Source organism: Aythya ferina, assembly GCF_964211825.1.
Source record: "Aythya ferina genome assembly, chromosome: 8".
In the NCBI taxonomy this organism is placed as follows: domain Eukaryota; kingdom Metazoa; phylum Chordata; class Aves; order Anseriformes; family Anatidae; genus Aythya; species Aythya ferina.
The window spans coordinates 17,420,138-17,442,186 of record NC_140304.1 but is presented as its reverse complement, the minus strand read 5'-3'; the positions used below and the strand labels follow the sequence as shown (position 1 = coordinate 17,442,186).

The 22,049-nt window shown below is 40.1% G+C and overlaps 1 protein-coding gene and 1 long non-coding RNA gene across 3 annotated transcripts; one reads left to right on the top strand and one right to left on the bottom strand.

Annotated features, from left to right (window-relative positions):
- Positions 1-138: 138 nt before the first annotated feature.
- On the bottom strand, positions 139-20,057 carry GTF2B (general transcription factor IIB). 2 transcript variants are annotated; one of them, XM_084527399.1, is made up of 7 exons: positions 19,958-20,057; positions 17,846-17,952; positions 8,860-8,993; positions 2,646-2,792; positions 2,380-2,509; positions 1,734-2,015; positions 139-617 (listed from the first exon to the last, which is right to left on the bottom strand). In XM_084527399.1, exons 1-7 carry the CDS (start codon positions 19,972-19,974, stop codon positions 484-486), a joined length of 951 nt encoding a protein of 316 aa, XP_084383525.1. In that variant the 5' UTR covers positions 19,975-20,057; the 3' UTR covers positions 139-483. The 2 variants fall into 2 exon arrangements, with proteins under 2 accessions (XP_084383525.1, XP_084383526.1); XM_084527400.1 differs by lacking the exon at positions 19,958-20,057 and adding an exon at positions 19,235-19,456.
- Positions 9,000-14,307, top strand: LOC311440450. Its single transcript, XR_014695413.1, has 2 exons — positions 9,000-9,356; positions 11,817-14,307. It is a non-coding gene; the product is annotated as an uncharacterized lncRNA (long non-coding RNA).
- Positions 20,058-22,049: the final 1,992 nt, after the last annotated feature.

The window sequence follows — 22,049 nt, the reverse complement described above, 5'->3', positions numbered from 1 at the left end:
TTAAAATTGTGAGGAAGGTGAGCCTTGTGACTAAGTCTGTAAGCATGAAGCTAGCTCAACCATTCTCTGGCCTGCATTCCAGTTCTCAGTATGCAGAACAGCACGTGCACGTCCACTTGGAGTGATATTCACAAGATGTAAGTGTTTTTGGAAAACAGTTTATTCAGGAATTACAGAATATTTTCAATTTTCCAAAATACATTTTACTAGATCCCTACAAAAGAAATCTAAGTAAGTACAACAATATGAAATTAAGTTTGTTGCAAGTCATTAAATATTTACTTCCACTAATATATACATACAAAATGCCACACAACGAGCTTGTTTACCCTTGGAATGTGTGCTGCGTTCTGGCAGTATCCTCCAGTTCCACAACATGAAGACTCAATATTAACACTTTGTACATCCTTTATTATAGGCAAAAAAAAAAAAATCAGAAGTTTTTCTTTTTGTTAATAGAAATTAAAGGAGCCTTCAGCAATCTCACAGCTGTGGTAGCTTGTCTACTGGGGTATCGAACTTGAAGTCTGCTGGGAAGAGATCAGGAGCCCGAGGATAGATCAGCCTATACGATTGTCTGATCGTAACATCAGCCACACCAGCAATATCACCAATTTCTAAGACAAAAAGCAAAAAAATGATTAACAGTTTTTATTTTGTTGCCATTTTTATTGAAGAAAACAGCAAACACCACCATTTACAAAAGGAACTTAAATTGATTCAAGATTTAACAAAGGTTGAAATTTCAAACCTTGAGATGACTGAAAGCCCCAGCATCATCCCAGGACTCTGCAGGAATATGAGGCATGTATGTGTCAACTGCAGACAGATGTATTCTCATTTAACAAAGACTCTTAAGAGATAATCAAATAGCTCGAGGTGAGCAAGGATGAAGGCACAGTACTACTTGGGTTCTAGATCACTCTCATGCCCAGGAAACTGCCAACACAGTGAAAGTCCCAGGGACAGAATGAACAGCACTCGACGCAGAACAGAACATCACAACCCAACAGATAAAGACTATTACTTACCTAAAAGAATCTCTCCTCTAAAGGATTGCTAAATTTTTAACATCTCTGATCTGAACTGGACCAGACAAAGCGACAGAACTTCTATCCATGCACCACACCAAGTCCTAATCAAGGCAGCCATTGTTCCCTTCCCTCCCCACACGGGCCCAGTTCTCTTGCAACCCACAGGCCAATCACTGCTGTTCTGAAGCTCAGGAACAGGCCTGAGCTCTTCACTGGCTTTCTAAGGGCTACCCTACCAGAAGAGGATAATGCTGAGGTGATCCATGGCCAAGCTGCCCCACAATCTAGGTGATCTGGGGCTGCCAGAATGATTTGAGACCAGGAATGTAAGCTAAGGCCTCAATACTAGCTACAACTGCCACCGAGTTTGCATTTGGAGTATTTTGTAGCAGCAGAATGCACACGTGCCAACATTAGCATGGGTGAAGTTAAAGTTATGCTCATGTGAACATACTCAAATGCAGCAGAGCAGTAAGAATCCAATTCCTAGTGCCAGATAACGTGAGTTCAGTTTCACTAAGCACAGCTCACCATTCCATTTTTATTGGGGGGAGGGCAGAAGAGACATTCTGGTTTGGTCTCTGCCTCATGCTGCTATAACACCAGCTTACCACTACCTCCAGTGACTTCACTCAAGTTCTACAGTAACCTCAAATTCTCTTTTGAACCGTAAGACATTTGAATACAGTGAAGTTTTACCTTTTTGTGTCCTTTTCTCTGCAGAAGCTTGCGATGCCATATAAATCGCTGCAGCTGCTACGGAGATAGGGCTTCTCCCAGGAACCAAATCTAATTCCACGGCCTTACGGGCAATGTGCGTGGCTGCCATTTGCACTTGTTTCGGAAGACCCAGATTTGAACAGAATCTTGACATGAAGTCTCCAGTTGTAATCAGATCAACACTGGTTTCCAGAGCTTTCAAAATGAGTTTAAAACACCGGCCTATTTCCTTCTTTGAAATCCTGGACACTGCACATATTTCTAAACAAAGAGAAAAAATGAACTTTAGCTTGACAGCTTGCACATACTTACTGCGGAGCTGTTGGTTCAAATTCAGTTGGAAAAGTCCCCAATGTCCTCAGATCAAGCAATATCTTAAATTTCACCGACAATCAGAATGACCCTCAGGTGCCAATTTTTAAATGCATTATCACCAAAAATCCCGTGCCTGAGAGCCTTATGAACATAGCAATTTTTTTCTAGACTGCCTCCACCCCCCAACAAGGTGTACTACAGTGGAGAACAACCAATTCAGCAAAGTCCAGAAATGAGAAAATTACCTTCCTTCAGTAACAATGACTAGATAGTTCACAGCAAAATTGAATCTGTATCACTGAAAGCTTACCTTTAAATGTTCTTGGAACACCCTCTTGCCTACAGGCTATGTAGAGACAAGCAGAAGCAATAGCATCATTACTCCTTCCCTTCAGGCTCTTCTGCTCATACACTTGCTTGAATAAATTATTTGTTCTATCCTTCAAAGCAAAAAGACAAAATTTAATTAACTCTAGGCCATTTAATTAGCAGCAATATCAAAAATTCATGTGCTCATTATATTATGCTAACTAAGTCAATGCCAGAACAATTAAAGAAAGAGAGACATGAACTTACAACTATATTTCTAGGGAGGTTGATTCTGTCTGCCATATTCGTGATTTCTTTAAAAGCATTCATCATTGCACGATCAGAGCTACTCATAGTTCTACGATTCTGGTACTTTGAATTCCCAAATTCATCAAAACTTGCTGCACCTGTGCCCTGAAAAGAAAAATTTTATTGTCAGTAAAACATAATCAACTTCCTCCTCATTTCAAGAACGAACAAGTTCCAGCTTTATAAATCCCAATTCATGACATTAGGTTGGAACAACTGCACAAATACACGACTGAAGTAAATCATACAATTGAGCACTGTGCTCAATTCACGCTCTATGCGATGCACAAGTCTCGAATCATGAATTGATTTCCAAGGACTACCAATTATGCAAGTATTTTTCTTTCCTAATGTAACAATGGCTTAAAATATGAGCAACACGTAGCCAGCGTACGCATTTCAATACTCCAATCACCAACGCTGAGGTCCAAGACTCAGTTTTATGCAACCCATATGTCACTGGGCTACATCTGCAGCATGGCAGACTGGCAATTGAGAAAAACAAAACTTTATGGCCAATCGGAGACCACTTGTTACAATGACAACTCAAATATGGTAGTGAAGACGTGACCCAAGAGAACATCTAAATCAATGACCAATTCAAAACTAATTTGAGGCTTTGCCTACAAGCAGTAGCAAGTGTTCGTTGTGGCAAATGTAAAAACCCATATATTCTGCCTTTACAATACAACCAAAGGACCTCTTAAAAGAAAAGCTTCAAGTCTTAGGAGAAGTAAAAGCCACCGACTCAACCCAGGAGCTTCAAAACAAGGTTCTGACAGGCATTGTCTTGTACCTTGTAACTGACAGTGCAAATCACATACTTCTGAAAACTCCCAACTCTACCCAGCTAAGAGGGTTTAAAATGTTTAAGGTGTTCAATTACTTATCGTGCTGAAATATGCCTTTAACAAATAAAACCATGTCAGATTAGCAATGGCCGATAACAACAATGCAGCCTGTGAGTTCAGGGGAGCAATCTCTGTAATTGCACCACACCCTGGCACCACGTTACTCCCCTGAGCTGCCCAGGCAGAGCCAGAGCACTCATGTCTTCTTTCCCAACCCAAGCTCTCTGGAGCTGCTGCTCTATTTTAAAGCAGCCTCTAATTCTGTCCTCTCCCCTTGGTGTATCTGCACATAATATACGTTCTTTGGCTGACACTAACAATGCTTGCTCTTTACATTCACTTACACTGTTCCACTTCGCTGTACTGAGGACTCCAGCTACATTCCATTCTCAGCGAACTCAGTGCATCCCTCTGTCATGAAGGCCCACATCTCTGGTGCACACATACTTTGGTACTGCTGTGGAAAGCTATGGCTCTAGCTAAGAAACCTCTTTCTCATGTTTCCCTATAGGTTAGCCCCTTGAACAGGCCTTCTATGACAGCTGTTAGATCCCGAGACTGTTCTTGGCTTTTTTCCTACTCCTTCAAACATCCTTGCCAATTAAAGAACCACAGAGAAACAATCCTGGCACCAACACAGCAGAGGGAGCTCCAAAGGCAATCCTACTTCCCTGACTGGGTGAATACCTCCAGCTACGCAAAGGTTCCCAGAAAGGTTTAAAGGTAAACAATGAGCACAAAGAGGGCACAACAGCCTTCAGGCCTGTTCAGGCCTTTAAAGAGCTTTACAAACACATCTGCAGCGCTAGCCCTTTCTTTTAGAACCCATGCCAGAACAACACTCCTCAGCCCAGAACACGTCTCTGGTCAAAAGACTCCTTCCTGGTCATTGCTCACGTTCCTGCTCCCTACAACATTCCCTGCAACATTCACATGCATCACGGCCTCCTGGCCTAGTGCTATGCAGAAATACTTACCAGAATGGCATTTGCTCAAAATCTTGTGAATAATAGAGTAATGGCCGCAGCCAAAGGTCCCCTGTCCCTGTTCATTCAGACCTCACACCAGGTAACCCTTAGGAAACAGTGCTCTGTTCTCGTGCCATGAAGTACACCCTGTCACCACAGGGATTTTCACCAGTCCACCATACAGCACATGAAATATATATATGTTGTTGTTTTTTTTTTTTGTTTTTTTTAATGTTCTCGTTAACCTCCCCATTTTTAACTTTCTGGTTAGTTACTTTTTCCTTTGAATGTCTGCTGACACGTACCAAACCAACAGTGCAGCCACATGCAAGTACTGCTAGCCAGAGGACTTCACCCTGACTGCATCAACACCTTCCAAGAGTGATTCCAAGAGCGATCCCCAACATACAGCTTGCAACTATAAAAGGGTTGGAAAATACTCTTCCATTTCAACCGCTTAAGTTAAACCACAGCAATTCTCCCTGCATTTGCTATTTAAATGCATCATCTACTTTCCTTCTGAATCCTTCAATTGAGGGACAATGCTTCATTGGCTTCAGCTCCTGACAACCATGTTAGGAGTCCCTTCCCCTACATGGGCAAAACCAGAAGCCATAGAGTTTTAACTAAAATCCAATAAGCTTTAAGAATTAAGCATCTTTTGGCCGTGTCCTTTATAAGATGTCTACTCAAACCTCAGCAAGAAAGGTGTGAAAGTCAGGAGTTCCAACTTTTTGGCTTTCAAACAGAGCTGAAACCTTCATGCACTATTTTTCTGTCCTGAAAACTGCCTCTAAGACAGCTGGAGTCAAAAACCAGTTCAATAAACAGTGGTGATCTCTGGAGACGCTCAGCGGAGGTTAGGTTTACAGCACTGGCATCCAACAGCTTTGCAGCCTAGCATATCTTCTTTAAGAGCAGAAGGGAGAAATATCTCCAGCATCACCGACTTGAGGCTATCCACAGCACCAAGGAATGCACCCATATCAGGCAGTTTGCTTGCCCAGTATAACCAGCTCATTATACAGTATGGAGGTAACCATGGATCCTTTCTTCTTTCACATTCATCAGCCCTTGGTATCTTGCCACTGCTTATCAATACGGCACTTTGAGATCCAGGCCACGCCGTCTGACAACATCCAGCTTCCTTTCAGAGGCACCTGATCAAAGGATAGGAATTCTATACTAAGAGAATGCATTAGTTTCCTGTTCAGCCAACCTACATTCTCTTGTACCTGCAGTCACTACAAAAAGGACTAAATTAACAACAAAGCATGACAAAAGGCAACTTCTCCCACAAGATCGGTAGCAAAACTGCAAGTTTTCTTCTTAGACTCCGGGAAAAGGGGCTGATGTATTTAAGCTGCTTGCTCAGTTACTGCTCTTGAATTTTACATGAAGATTTTAGAAATAACCACGATATCCTGGCAATCGAGTCACGACACCAGACCTCACCACGTCTCCAATTGATCTGCAGCATCACAGAATCAATCGCAGCACACTGCTTCAGAGGCATACAGTTCTGTGTCAATACCCTAAAGATCTGTCTGAAGAATGCCAGCCACTTCCACCACAGCCAGCTATGCTATTCATCCTCCTCTTCACAGACAAATTAATCTTTCTTCCAGCACAGGCTTTTGCTACTTCAGACAGATGGGTCCCATAAGTACTAAAACCAATTAGGAATTAATCCATTTGTAGCAGCCTCTCTCCTGCTGCTAGCAGACACAGACCATGCTCCCGCAGCAGGAGTCCCAGAGCAGGACCTCCTGGCTCCAAAGAGGACGACTAGCAAACCATTCTGAGAAGCAGAACTGACCCCCTTCTTTTACTATTTCAAGTTCCATTGTAACTGGCAAGTGGTTCGGACTCCGTTTTCCCCTATATCCTCAGAAGTTTGCAATGGATGTGTTTTGTTATTTGCTACATATAAAATAATTAATCTTCACTTCTGGCTTTTCCATAACACAGGTTGTATTTCTGTTGCTGTTGTTTTATTCGCTTGTTTTGACAATTCCATTGCCAACAGCTCTACCCCAAGCAGACAGAAATAACTGTTTCCTGCCTCATGTGAAAGGCTAAAGGGATTTCAGACACAGACATCTGAAGTCCACTCCAAGCCATTCTAGGAATTGTTGTTAACCAAGAAAACAGGATCTCATCCTGCTTCATTGCCTGGAATTCCTGAAGGCTGTTCTTTGTTCTTTTGGATAGTATTTACCTTCCTCTTGATTACACCAATTTCACTGCTTGACTACTCTACACATTCAGGTCAATCCTCACACCAGACTACTGCTGGTGCAGACTCCGGAAGACTGCTTTAAAAGTGTGCTACTTGCTTGGTTTAGTTATTTTTGCTGCAAAATTCACTCTTCCTGCACTGACAGAAATCTTCAGCATCTTCTGATGAACTATCCTCTTCCTTCCAAATAACTGATGAAGAAGGCAGCTCCTGATACAAAGTTCACATCAGTGAGCTGACATTCCAGAGCTCCTGGTTCAGTGGCAACACAAAGACAGGAACTCTTGTCCAGAACATATCCTGGTTTGTCACAATTTCCTGTAGAAAACAACATCTCTTCTTTGGTTCCTCCCCTTCTAAATGAAATACCCACAGCAAGACAGACTGTACCCCAAAATTCTCCATGGCAGTTCTAGTGCTTGGACATTTTCACTCACAGTTCTCATAGGTTGTATCATGCCTCTGACAATCCTGCCTCTGACACACCAACTTCACTGAATTGCACTCTGCTACTGCTAGTTTAGTCACGTCTGTCCTGGGGTGTTCTGGTTTAATGGCAAAGCTGTTTCACTCATTCAATCTTCCTCTCTGATCATTTTTATTTTTTTATTGAAAAAGCAAACTTTCACAGGTGTTTCTCTAGGTCTTTAATTCTCTCATTGAGGCTACTATCACTGTTAGTGATACGGATACAAATGCTCTCTAGTGGAAACATTTTTTTGTCTTCTCCAACATGCAGGTTCTGAGAAGGTCATCCTACCTACCGAATCAAACCAAGTTCCCAGAAACAAACCCTGTATTGGCACAGTCCCAGAAATAAGACAACCCTGTGTGAACCCAGAGCAAACTGGCTCTTTCTCTGCCTGTTTATAAAGGTGCATTTCTGATCTTTACCATAGCTCACCAAATCTATGACAGAAATCCAAGTCCTGAGGATTATAATCTTCATGGATCTATTAAGGAACCATTAAAACTCCAATGACTCATTTTTCCATTAGGATTTATTGAAAAGAGAACTAACATCATTCATAAAGGTGGTAATGACTCTCTCTAAGCACCCACCTGACTGCTACCAGAGTGGTTAATGCGTATATGTATTGCACAATTATCTAATTCTTTCTAGGACTGCAAGAAATTCACTCAGTTACTAGAAGATTACCCAAACTTTGCACAGTTTTAAGAAAATAACTATTTCTTTGGCAATCATTAAGTATTACAGGATCCCAATTAATGGCTGAAGACCATCTCCCTAACATGTATGAATATCTACGAAATGGACACTTAAAATCAAATGGAAATAATCTACTAAGAACAGGCTATAATTGCATATGCTCATTTCATTAAGTTATTGGGAAAGATATCAGATGACATCTGTAAAGATTAGACAGAAAGAAACATTCAAGAAATGCACAAATATGAATTTGCAACTTGCAGTAGGAAATATAACAAAGTACAACAATGAAAGCTTGTCTGGGTCACTATTTCATTAAGGGCAGCGTATTTGTGCTATTAATCTTGCTCTCTCTCATGGGAAACATCAGGATAAGTCTGTATCACAAAACTTCAAGTGAAACATGCATCAAGTACTTTCTTCTGCAGCAGTTATGCTATAGAAAATTCTACATTTAGTGCTTTAATATTAACTGAGAGAGAAGGTACAACATGCATGTAGCTCTCAGGTTCTCATCCAATATAGATTTAATTACAAAAAGGTAGCTCGAGTTGGCAGTACAAGCCATTGAGACCCCAAAACTATGTCTCTGTTAATTCACAATTACCTCAAATACACAAAGTATTAGAATGCTAAGTCACAGTATTTGTTGTTTTGTTGGTTGTAATTAAACATTACAACATCAGCTCTTCTATTTATAGCAGCATATCAAGGGGTGGCAACTAACACCACAGCACTTAAAACTCTTCTTGAAGTGTTCAGCCCCTTCCTGCTACCAGCCAGAGCCAGCCCCTGTTACACACCGCTGAAATGCAAGTGTACCATTTAGACAGAACACTTCTGTAAATACATTCTCTGAATAGTTTCAGTATGGACATACAAATACATACTTGACATTAAAATGTTCAAACTCAGTAGAATTTTGTATTTTAAATTTTACCTTGCCAATCATTGTACTCAAGTCACCATCACTCAACAAAGGATTCTGGGTATCCCCAACTCGAGATGGGTCTTTTGTCGCTTTGTCATTGCTGAAAGTTCTCCATTCTGACCCAACGTCTATGACCCGGTCACCTGAGATCACAGAAAGCAATAGTTTGCATTAATGTATTATTCTGAAACATCAAGTCAGGCATCTGAGCCCTCAGTTATAAAAACGCAACCTTTGTCATTTGCAAACAGAACAGTAACTTGCAGGACAATGTACCAAAATGTTTAGGCTTTCCAAGTTAAGTAGAAGGCAATAATAAATAAAAAAATATGCAACAGGATCTGTATAGAAAAATTAAATATCTAGAGAGATGCATCCAGAACACCAGGAGTTACAGCCATGCCTGACGAATACAACAGGTTATCTTCAATACAAAATAAGAATCAAGACTTTGACTTCCAGCTGCAGCTTATGGTTGCCTATGGACATCCTCAGCGCTTACACAAGTGAGTAAGTTATCTTACATTTTCCAAGTGATACAACTGCTTGTGAATTATCAGGCACCATGTCATCAAGCCGTAGCAAATCAGTTCTGTGTGTGAGCTCCAGGTCCTTGGTACTCCAAAATATATGCGCCACCTCTAACCCACGATACCATTTTGTAGCTCTATTTTGTTCCTTAAGGGAGTTCTTACCCTGCCCAACTCCATTTATGATACTTGACAGAATGAACTCAAAATCCATACACACAACCCTTTCTTAAACTTGAACTACCCCTAGAACTGTATCTGGAAGAGTTTAAATACAAATTCAGAGCAAGCAGAAAAAGCACTAAAGCCCCAGTCTCTGAATGAATGAAAACTTTCCTCGAGTCTTCTCCGATTCATCTAAACATTCCCAGCAGCAGCTATTCACGTTGACAAATATCTCTAATCAACACTCTGATACCAGCAAAAAAAAAAAAAATCACAATGACACTAATTTAAAAAAATAATAATAATCCTGTTGGCAGTGCAGTTCATTCTATCCGCAGGTCTGGTAAAACCTGCATCTCAAAGGTGAGGTCTCCAGAGCAGTATTACAATACTACAGAGTTTTTAGGAATGCATGTACAAAAAAGCATCAAAAGAACACTTTTTTTGGTGTGTGTTTCGCAGTTAAACAGATTACAGCTCTGTGAAGGAGTGGGTATCAGGAGAAACTTCAATGTAATTGTCACCTCTGCTTTGCTAAACCTGAGGGAAAATTCACTACCTTCCTCAATGCTTACGTGTGTTATGAAGGGAACATTTGCAAGAAATAAACAGCACTGACAGCAAGAAAAACTTCTGGTATGAAGTCCAAATATGAACCCACAAAAGCTGGTTTATCCTAGTGAAAACATAAGCTGTCAGACAAAAGAACTCTCCACCAAACAATGATAATATAAAAAATATGAAGTGGGGAAAAAATGCAAGAGCAATGGACAGAGCAGTGTAACTGCAAAATTACTGGTGGAAAAAGAAATATCTAATCTGAATCTAAGGAATATTATTCGTAACAAATGATGATGCAAGGAGTATGTTTGAAATTGAAAGGCGTGACTGAACCGTAAGAGATCACCACAGACTAAAAAGAATAAATTCAGATTAGAAGTGTTCTCACCAGTGTTTGTCCACTATACCCACAGCTATGTTCCAACTTTATTTATTTAATGCTCTAATGAAGACCAAGAGAGGTTGTGGAAATACCAAAAGCTAGAAGATCAAGAAGATAGCAAGGGGGCACACATCCATTCTTTCCACCATGAAGGTCTCTGCCTTGCAAGGTTAAATTAGCAGATGGCATGCTCCTCTGGCTCCCGGACTCTCTGTAAATATTTGATTCAGTAATGCTCCTTCTATGGCCTAGCAGTAACTTTACTTTAAGACAACCCCCCCAATACTGTTTACAGCATCTAAAAAAAGCAAAATGTACTTAAAATTCTGGCATGGTATAAATAGAACACTGAGTACAGAGCAATGATGTAATATTTTTTCCACACAAGTGGGAATGACCTAAATGACTCACTCAAGGATCTGCCTCTTGTGAGTTATGAACCATTCCTGCTCTAACAAAAAAGTGTTATATCACTGCCTGCTTTGGCAAACGTATTACAAACAGAGGATTGAGACTACTATTTCAGAGTGAGAAAAGATTAAGCAGAACAAATCGCTGGGTACAAAACATGTGCGAGGATGAGGTATGCAAATACCTTTACTTTGCCAAGACATCTAATATTGCAGAAAAATGGTTCTTCTGTATATTCTGTTTTACTTAAAATATACAGAGATCCTAGGGATTGCATTCCACCTTTCAGAAGGCTTCTATAAAAGTGTGACACAAGCTAGAAATACCAACAAAAATGCAACAAATACGCCAAGTATTTCCACAAATGGAAAACATATTCAACTACAAGCAACTAATTATCCAATTTTACACGCTCAAAAAAGCATGGCATTTACTATTTTTAACTTTTCAAAAAATAAAATTTGCTTTGAAACTGTCCTGTTAGTACAGATGCACTTAAGGCCCACCTGTAAGTGACAAAAACAAAACCTTAATATGCTAAAGTCAGTCCTCTCAGAAGTAGTGCAAAACAGTAGTGTTCAGAGAATGAGCCTTACACACTGCTCACTAAGCTGTCATTTCAAGCTCTGAGCTGGATTTCCTGGGTCATACCTTATTGATTGGCTGTCCCAAAGCACCTGGAAAATGGGTCTGGAGTGGCAAATGCCAGAGTAACAAAAGCTCCCCAGAACCACCACCTAAATTCTCTGCTTTCTCCCATTACTATTATATGGGTTTTGGCAACTGTATCCAGCTATGATTAAGGATGGGAGTGGTTGAATATTCCCTTCACTGCTTCCTTTTGATGCAGTCGTTTTGAACAGAAATAAAATCCACCAGATATGGTGATATTAGGCATATCTTTTCTTAATTTTCAGAAAAGAGATGAGCTCATCCTTTCCTCTCCTGAAGGGACAAAAACACAGTGTACAGGACTGAATCCTTGTGGAAACCCACCTCCAGACTAACAGCATGAAGCATCTTTACGAACATGTGAGTTTTTCTTCACTGCCCCATCTCATTTCATTTTGTATGCCATTCTTCCAGTATAGAGCTACTCTTTAAAATTACAGTCTGGTTGACTGACATGTGAACCGTACTGGAAATAACCACAGCAACCTTCAGCGACTGGAGTTACCCACCATTGAAAAAATCAGTTAGTGAAACACAAAGCTGCTGTTACTCAGAAGAGAAGACCTCAGACCAAAGTTACTTTTCTTCATAACTGCCAAATGCAACAAGCAACCGCCACAGAAGTGCAAGAGTAAATTCAGACCAGTATCAAAAATTTAAATGTCATTTTGAACAGATTTTAATAATTAGTTTTAAATGTGTACACATCACCAATTATGTTTGTTTACTTCCTCCCCCAATAGAAAGTGCTTTATGAAAGGGAAGCATTTTCACTTGACAAGCTCTGAACTCAGTTACATATTTTCAGAGAAATAATACAAGCTATTTTAGTGTCACACTCCACTCATGATACATATGTATTTTATTCTCTATTTGTATTTCGCATTTTTTAATATAAATAAAATAAAGCTGCAATCTGAAGATGCTTAATCAAAACAAGTGGGATGAAATTCAAGCCTCAAATGTTATCCTCCTTATTCAGTCTTGAAGCAGTTCTGAGAAGTATGCCTTAAGTGTTCTTAAGAGGACTATAACATTAGCTGTACATTAAATCAAGTTACAAACATTAACAATTAGTACTTCAATCTTAAATACAGTATTATATTTATTTGCACTTTAAAATACCTACACCACTTGAACAGAACGTTTGTTTCATTCTTACAGTTAGCTAAGGAATCTGCTGCCATCTAGTGAACATATATATGGAAACACATTTTACAATGTTAAATTTAAAAATTTATAAGAATTATAATTAATTTGTCAGCTCCTTATTAAGGAAAGTACTGACATGCTGAGACAGAGTACAATGAAGAACTTAGGTGGCAGACTACAAACCAAGGAGAATTGTGAAGACTTTCAAGAGTGCCAAGAGACTTGTGAAGAGATTGGTGGAAACTTACCCTGCTTCCAGCAGAAACACAGCTGAAATGGGTTAGACTTAAGACAAACTATTTGAAATGCTTACTGCTAAATGGTAATGGATGGTTCTTTTGGTAATACAAATCACCTATGTAAATTAGGCAGCCACGAATACCCATGCATTCAACTGCTCAGAATTTCTGCAAGTATAAGCATACCTTACAATGAGCTTTTCTGTGGATGCAAAGCAGTTTACTTGCAAGCACAAACTTGTCAAACACTTTTTAGTGCTCTGGACACCAAGTGCAAAAGCAGTAACCAGACGCTAACGCAGCATCCATAACTAAATGTTTTTGACTGTTCATGTAACATGTTAAATTAAAATCTTCATTTTTAAATGTTAATAATACTTACAGAAAGAGGTAGCCATAAAAAAAAAACCACAGAGATATGAAAAAGACTGTCACCATTTTGAGGTATAAAGGTATTAGAATAGCCATAAGTGCCATCTACTGGACCTAAGTCAGAAGTACTTACATTCCTTCACTTACAGATTGCTCAAAAATAAATAAATAAATAAATAAATAAATAAATAAATAATAAAAAGTTATTTGGTTTATTTTAGAAAAGCAGCATTTATGTACATATGCAATCAATCTTATCCCTGACAATAGACATCATAACGTGCTGGCAGAGTAACAGTCAGGCCACCAGCCAATCATGAAACCCATTTCATCCTATATTGTGAAGAAAAAAATATCTGTGGCAAAGTTAAATCTTACCTTTACCACACAGACTACACCTAAATTTAAGACACACCATTTAGATCTTGAACTCTTGACCAACATTAGCCAACTAATAACGTGTCAATTTTATAACAGCATTACCTCTCTGACCAAAAGCCATTGAACCTTTTTCCCCAAAACTAAGTATTCAGGCACAAATGTCTGAATATAGGTCACAATCTGATTCAAACCTTTAACAAGTTGCTATGCATCCAAAGATTCCCATCAGGTGAAGACAGGCTTCAACTTTTTTTTTTTTTTTTTTTAAATTTTAAGAAGGTTATCCAGGAAGACTCCATACACGAGCTTGTTCTTCTCTATGCCACACCTGTCTCCTGAAGCAGAGGGAGCTAACCAGTTCAAGAAAAACTTACTGCTCACAGCTGCAACTCCTGCATGCTTTGACACAGTAGTTTAAGGAAAGTCCTCAGAAGTACTCCTGCCTAGCCGAGAAGCTACACAGCTGCACAGGCTACCAGACTTAATCACCCTCTGAAAGCCAGCTCATCACTTCCCTGCAGCAAGTCAGTGCTTCGTATTCCACTTCTGTTCTGCTTTCTTCCACCCCTTCTGGTATCAGCTGACTTCCAGCCTTTTTACTGCCTAAAAGGTAGCAAGCAAAATATTTACCTGTCAAGGAAGAGGATTTACTAGTTTACTAGCCTGTGTTCTTGAACAAAAGAATTCCCCACCACAAAGTGTACCTGAAGAATGACATAGGGTCAATATTTCTAAATTAACACAGACCTATTTATTCCTCCAAAGCCTAAGAACTGTGTTCGTGAGCTGTTGAGCCAGCACATTAACAATTACTGTACTACACATCCCAGAATGATTTGAGAAATTTAATGAAACACCAGACACACAACAGCAAATAATCTAGGACACACACTTGTCACAATTCAGATTTATGTCAACCCAGAATGCAAAAACACCACAGATAATTGCAATTTAATCTCTGATTGATTTTCATGCAAAAAAAAAAAAAGTATCTAATGGGGGAAGTTAGCAAATTCAAAACAGTTACCAGGAAAAGACAAAACACATGCTACGGCAGAAAAAAGCTGCAGTAATAAGGTAGATGGAAGTTTTTCATAAACAGAAGCTATATTTTGAAGCCACAATAAAACAACTATCAGCTTCACTTAAAATGTTCTTAAAAGATTTGATTACTTTAATGCTGCACAGTGAAGCAGTACGGTTTATTTAGAACAAGTGAAAATTACTGTGCAAAGAAAAAGCACCATACCAGATTTAACTTAAATTTGCACTCTCATTAAGACACTAAGACCACCTGATGAGTACAGAACGACACCAGGTAAAAAACCTTTTCCTGTTGCTTCACTCCTCCCTTTCAGCTACATACCCCATAAATGCAACCTCAGCCATAACACTAGTAGTACTGATTTCACCTCACACTCCCAGAAAAGATAGTTTTCACACTTTGGAATCGATGTACAAGCTGCTTTAACCACGGACACATTGTTTTAAATAATAACAAAAACCCAACTTTTTCCTCAAATACGTGAAAAATTATTATCTTACCACAACAAGCAAGAAAAACATCAAGTGGAAACACACTTAGTTTAGTCAAAAGATTCTTTGACCTCATTTCCAGCCAAACTGTACTAAAAATCAGTCAAGTCACATACTACATACTTTATGGCAGTAGAATATGCACACGTTTAGTATGTACCCTTCTGCCACACCAGGACACTGGCAGCACTCCCCAGGCACCAAAACCAGAGTATTTTTAAGTGAAACTGGAACATTTCTTTGAACACGGAGTGTATCAGATCTTTCCCTTTCTTTAACCTTTCTAATGGATCCCCTCCAGCGATCTCCCCAACTCTGTACCCACCTCCATCCAAACATACGAGGCAGACCTAACTCCCATCAGCTACACATCCCGACCACAAGTCTGAAGAAATCTGAACACAAATATGTGACTTCATTGTGTAGGAACAGGAAGTGAAATCACAACTCTCTAAGGGGAACCTGCAACAAATGTATAGAAGTTTTACAATTTGAAACAAAATTTTGTCTTCACTTTATACATCCTAGAAAACATCCCTATGCCATGAACCTCAAGAAAAACAGGCATCAACAATAGGAGCTGTTCTTCTCCTTCACTGAATTTCCTAACAAACCAGAAGAAATGTGCAATGTTCACACCTCTGTTTAGTCATGCACTCTTCAATTATTTACCTTCATCTCCTTTAATTAGTTTTCCAAACTAGCTGCTAGATACACCAGCTCATGAATTGGACATATGGAGGAAGACTCAATTACTCAAGGATGGAAAACAAAACAAGAGCAATCAGCACAAGAGAAAATGTTAAAACATTTTAATGATAAATCCATAGAAAGACCTGCTTAAAAAAACTCCATGCTTACAGGAGAAAAAACAAAAACAAAACAAAAAAAAAAAAAAAAAAAAAAAGAATTTTTTACCCTACCAGTAATGTTAGCTCTAAAGAAGACTAGGTTCAGTTTAAACACATTTTGAAAATTCAGCTTAGTGAAAGGCTGCATTACTAGTCTAAGGATTTTGTCCAAGAATACCGAGCATTTCAACTAAGAGAAGCTGCAAAGCTACTGAATCAGAAGAGAACAAAGAGCAAATCTCTAAAGCACAAAAACCTTGAGACTAGATAACAAGAAAATATGTGAAAGCAAGGTTTCTCATGTATTTCAAAAGTTCCTGAAAAAGAAATGTAACAACAGGCAAGCAAAACCTTTCCCCCTCTTCTTCTAAAGCGAGTATTATCTTAGAAGTTATGAACTGATCGAGATGGACTTCTAAACTTCGGTTCAACTTCCAGAGTGGCTGTGCCAAGAGCTTAACACAGACCAAATTATTGTAAATAACAGCTTAAGAACATGATAGTATGTTTTAACAGGAAATATTGTTGTGGATATTTGCGTTTTCTAACAGCAGATTTATCATAGTTCATACATTTTCATCAGAATTCACGCAATCTAAACCAGCCTTTCTGTAATAATGCAAGTAACAGTGGAGCTTTTTCAGCCTTTTATATGGGTTCATCATTTTAAATAAAACTGGTACCCAAGTTAAAATATTTTAGCAACTGTTTTAATAAAACATATGAAAGTTTGTTTTCTGCATGAACAAAAATACGTATTTTAGTCACCTGGCTAAGTTAGTGCTGTATTTGTTGCAATTTATTAAGCCTTTAGCTTCATGCTAGAAGTTGTACAAGAACTTCATTGCAAGAGTAGAACCAGTATAAAATCATTGCAGTCTAGGAGAAAGGGTTATGATGCTATCAGAAAATTTTTGTACTATTGAACTGATTGAATATTAATTATTGAACACACACCCTCAAAGACAGAGTACTTTCTTTTGGTCACCGCATCTCTAAATAAAACTTAATAGACATAAATGATGTTTAAAGAATGACTATAACACAAGCACAAACAGTTTTCCCACAAAGAGTTGCATAAAAATGAATATACAACATATTTTATGATACAATTTTCTCTATCATTCAAATAAAGACAATGCCTAAAAAGCCTTTCATTTTAAATATGCGTTATACTTATAAATACAGTTTAGCCTGTGAAAGTTGCTGCCACATGAACTAAGTAAAAGAGATCAGTAAAATTCCAGGAGAAAAACTGGATATTTACTTTGGATAGCGTTAAAAGCCTTTGGAGAAGTAATTAACCAAATACAAGCAATGATATAAAGAATCATCCTTCAGGGCAGAAGATAACCTAGGAACAGATTTTTTTTTATTTTATAAGCAAGGTATTTGACTAAGAGCTTTGATTACAGTTCTTTTACTTTCCTATCTGAAACAGCAGTCATGATTAAAGACCAAGCACCGGACTAGACAGCACAATATTCTAGCTCAATATTGCAAAATACTTCAAGTTTTCAATCTTTAAAGCAAGTGTTTTTTTCACCATAATGCAAGTTACTAGAAGATGGACAATTCAAAATAGTACGCTCTTAGTAAACACAACATCATAAAAGCAAACATTTAGGTATCAAGAAAAAAGCTTTTAATACTGAAACTATACACCACTCTTGGGGAAAAAACAGAACTACATGCGAAATTTAAGTTACATGGTAAGTCATGAAAACATGAATACCTACTTACCTACTACTAGCCCACACTCAGAACAGATCATATCACCGGCTCTGTAATCCTCTACCAAAATGGAGTCCGGATGGTTTGGACAAGTCACTCGTGGAAGCACATCCAAACTAAGAAAAGGAAAAAAAAAAAAAAAAAAAAAAGCATTCATTCTTAATCATGTTTAATCGAGCAGGTTGCATATCCAAGTATGAGTTCCTCCGCAAAAAAAGAATGATTTAGTAATACTGGATTTACTGTGTTTTGAATCATAGTATGTTAACCCAAACACCTGAACTTCACCCTCTATTCAAAGGCTGTAGCACTACATTTGACAATCAAGACTTCAGGTCATCTTAAATTCCAGAATTTTTGCAATAAAACTCATTATCAGAAACATAAAATGCCTCCAATTAGAACATCAAAAACTTAAATGTAGACATGATTAAGTGTAGTCTAACTCACAGTCTACCACTAAATGAAGGTCCCCAGGAAGTCAGTGGTGATTGCTTCACTCTAAATGACTGTTCCTACTCGTTCTTATCAGACCAATATTATTTATCAGGTTCTCTAATCAGCAAGTAATGCACACATACAACCTTTTTTTTTTTTTAAAGACAAAAAGAGAATACATGATTCTGACCTTATTTTTTCAAACATTTAAAGAAAAACACCCATTTTAAATAAAATCAGAACTAGATCATGCAAACTAGGCAAGCCATTACTTGTGAGATCTTCACAGAAAAACCATCAGCTCACAAAAGGGACTGCATGAAAACAAATTCTGAGAACAGGGAACTGCTGCTTGCACACCCATGCACATTCAAGAGCTACAGCAGATATAAAAACCTTCCCATAAAACATTAGCATTATTTAACGCATGCATAAACACAACAACTTTAGTTACTGGCTAGATCAGTGACCAATTGTTTCTAGTCAAATGTTTTAACAGCAAATGGCTCCTTCAAATTAATAGTGACCCCTCAGTAATTCCACTAGAAATGTTTCCTTTAAAAAATAGAACCATCTCTGCTTCCAGATGTAATCATTTACAATTATGTTCAACAAAGCCATTCTCCTTGAGCTGAAAACACCGGATACAGAGAGCAATCGCAAGAAAACTTCTCGCAGGTACTTGCCAACCTAAACGTGACTGTGTCATAAAATATCTACTCATCTTTTAAACCGTAGAAAATGTCCTATTAAAGAGTTTGGTTAATCTGAGCTTCCCCCTTCCCAGTAGCTCGTTACTTCAGCCTAATCCGTGTACAGCCCCAGCTTAGTTTTCATGTTTTAGGTATTTCTGATATGTCAAAAAGAGAAAAACAACACTCTAACATTTTAACCCAATGGCTCTTCAGAAAACTCCAACCAAAACCGAAGAACAGCAGCAGCAGCATTAATATTAAAAACCTGCGGAAAGGACGTGTTCGTGCAGGCCACTCCGATGTAAACTGCGCTGGAAGCAGCGCACCAAACCCGCCCGCACCACCTCACTTCGCTGCTCCTCTCCGGGCGGCCGGCTCACACACACACCGCTGCTGACAAAGCGCCGTGCCCAGCACCTGGCGCTCGGCGTCATGCAAAATATCAGCGGCGCGGTAAGGGGGAGAAGAAAACCTAAACAGCTTCAGTGAGCCCGAAGAGCGTTGCGTTGAGGCTTCACCTCCACGAACTGCTGCCACAAAGGGGCTTTCCTGTGCGAGCAGTAACCGGGTTACCGGGAGACACAGGGCCGGGGGCCCAGCAGCCGCTCCGCGCGGCGCCGAGGGCGGCAGGAGCGCCGCCGCCTCCGCAGGCCGGCTGCCGGCGAGACGCGGCCTGGGCCCGCTCCTGGCGCGGGAGGGCAGCGGCGGGCCCGCAGGGAGGGCAGCACCAGGCGAGGCCTGGGCCCGGCCGCCGGCAGCGCTGCCCCTCACACCGCGCCCCCCCTCCGGCACCCCTCCCCCAGCCCGTTCCGCAGGGTCAAGGCCGCGGAGGCCCGGCCGGCCGCCAGCCGGAGCGACCCCAAGCCGGCCCCGCGGCTCCTCGGCTCAGCGGGGCGCTGCGGCCATTTTGTGCCGCGGGGACGTGGCGCAGCGGCCCCCCCCCTCCCAAATGGCCCCCCCGCCCCGCCCGGCCCGGCCCGGCGCTCACCGGCTGGTGGACGCCATGTCAGCGCCCGGCCGCAGCGCTGCGTGGAGTCAGGCGGCCGCGCAGCGCTGCCCCTTATGTAGCGCCGCCGGGGGGCGGGGCCAGGCCGCTCGCTACGGGCCGCGCCAGGGCACATACCGCGGGGGGGGGGGGGGCTCGCTGACAGGGCCGCGGCGGGGCTGAGACAGCCGGGGGGGGCCGGGGGTTACCCCAGGGGGCTGCTCACAGCCCTGAGGAGGGCTAAATGGAGTATTTTCCCCGTGGGTAGCTCAAAGGAAATTCAGCAAGGCTGGAAAGTCCTGCTACTACCACCACTATTCACACAACTGCTGGGCACCCTTCTGCTTAGGGCTCTGTCCAGTTGTGGTAGAGTCCCATGGTAAAGGAGACAGAGGAAGAACCTTCACTTAGCCCTAAACAGAGCTTTATTGTGCTTGCCAACATATATTTCACTAATAGAAGCAAAGAGGTAGAAATTATAAATGTGTAATAAAATTGCACTTCTTTTTATTCTTGGTGTGAGGGGTAAATAGTTCCTGAAACTTGTATTCAACATTAACTTAAATGTCTTACTACATTAAAGACCTGATACAACTCTGAAATTAGTTTAACACAGACCAGAGCCCCCAAACAGCAACCACACCCAAACACACACTTTCAGTTTTCGTTTTAAAACTGGACAGCAGGGTTTCCGTTTGAAGAACGCCCCTGCCCCAGACTGCACAGTAGTGTGCACACGCTGAGCTCAGGGTGGATTTGCCAAGAGCCTCTTTTTACTTCAGATAAATAAACAGAAGCTTTAGGATAAAAAGAAGATGAACTACTAGAAGATACGGACACTTAGAAAAATTTAGAATTTACTTTTTCCCCTTTGCAATGACCCTTTTCACAAATCCTCGATAAAACCAAAAGATGAAATAGTACTTAAAGCAGTTGGTTTTTGTTGTTTCCACCCCATCTCCCCCGCTAAACACATCTTCCTATATTACATTTCCCTGTAACTTCTGAAATTTGGGTGTAGCTGTCTGCAACAGCTGTACCAACCACATCAGCACTGTCAGTCCCATCAAGCTTTCAAGGTTTGTCATGGCTTTTCATATAATCTGTTCTTTGAAAAAGGTCTTCTGCTGACAACCACTGTCAACAGCAGGTCCTTCCTGACCATATTGTCATTAATGAGAATTGAAAGAGTTTAACTTCCAGTACAGAAAGACAATCAGTTTTAGAACTGTTGCAAAAAATACAATAGATCATATCTCAGCACTTCTTTATTTCTTGTCTGCAGCAATTTTTCAAGTGCTTTGTCCCCAAGCAGCCAAAAATAGTGGTTGATACAGCAGATCAGAACAGCACTATTGACAGTCTCAACAACAGACTGTTTTCATAGCTTCTGGAAAGTTCACCTTGCTATCCCCAGCTGTTTCTGTTGTTTCTCATTGCTGTAGTCGCAACAATAATCCTATTTTCAAACCATTCTACTTCACTGGTCATTCTGGGGTTTCTTAAAATTTCATCCAAAGTTATCTCATGGTGGCTACTGTCAGTGATGAAAGCATAATTAAATTGCAATTCTTACATTACTAACAATACCAGCATCATTCCATCAAGAACGCAACGGGATATTCAGCTGCCTTTGTGAACACAATGAAAATAAGTCATCAGATCTTACTTGTTTGTCTAAAAGTCCTTTGAAATTGGTTTGTTGATTTATCCAATGTTCATTTTGTTAAAATAGCAGATGTCAGTCAAATGTCTCAAAGGAGCAAACGAAGAAAACAATGGACAGCCAGAGCAGCTGAATTATGCTTGGTACATTAATTCATCTCTATACTCTATCTTACATGTTCAAACCTTTGATGAAACAAAGAGATTAGCATATTAACAGCACCTGGACAACATGGGAAAAAAATAAAACTAACTGAAGACTAATACAATGGATCCCATAGCATGAGAAAGTCTCTGGACCTGTACAAAATGCAGAGGTATCTTCAAACATCAGCCACCTTTGTGTCCCCACTCAGATTTGGTGCTTTAGCATATGAGTTATTTGGTGCTTTAGCATATGAGTTATTAGCATACCAATGAAGTGTTTGAA

Excerpts from the sequence above, each read along its gene's own strand:
- GTF2B (XM_084527399.1), bottom strand. Across the intron at positions 8,994-17,845 it reads TGAGTGTGGGCTAGTAGTAG|GTGACCGGGTCATAGACGTT; the intron begins GTAAGTAGGTAT and ends CTGTGATCTCAG. Across the intron at positions 618-1,733 it reads AGAGAAAAGGACACAAAAAG|AAATTGGTGATATTGCTGGT; the intron begins GTAAAACTTCAC and ends TTTTTGTCTTAG.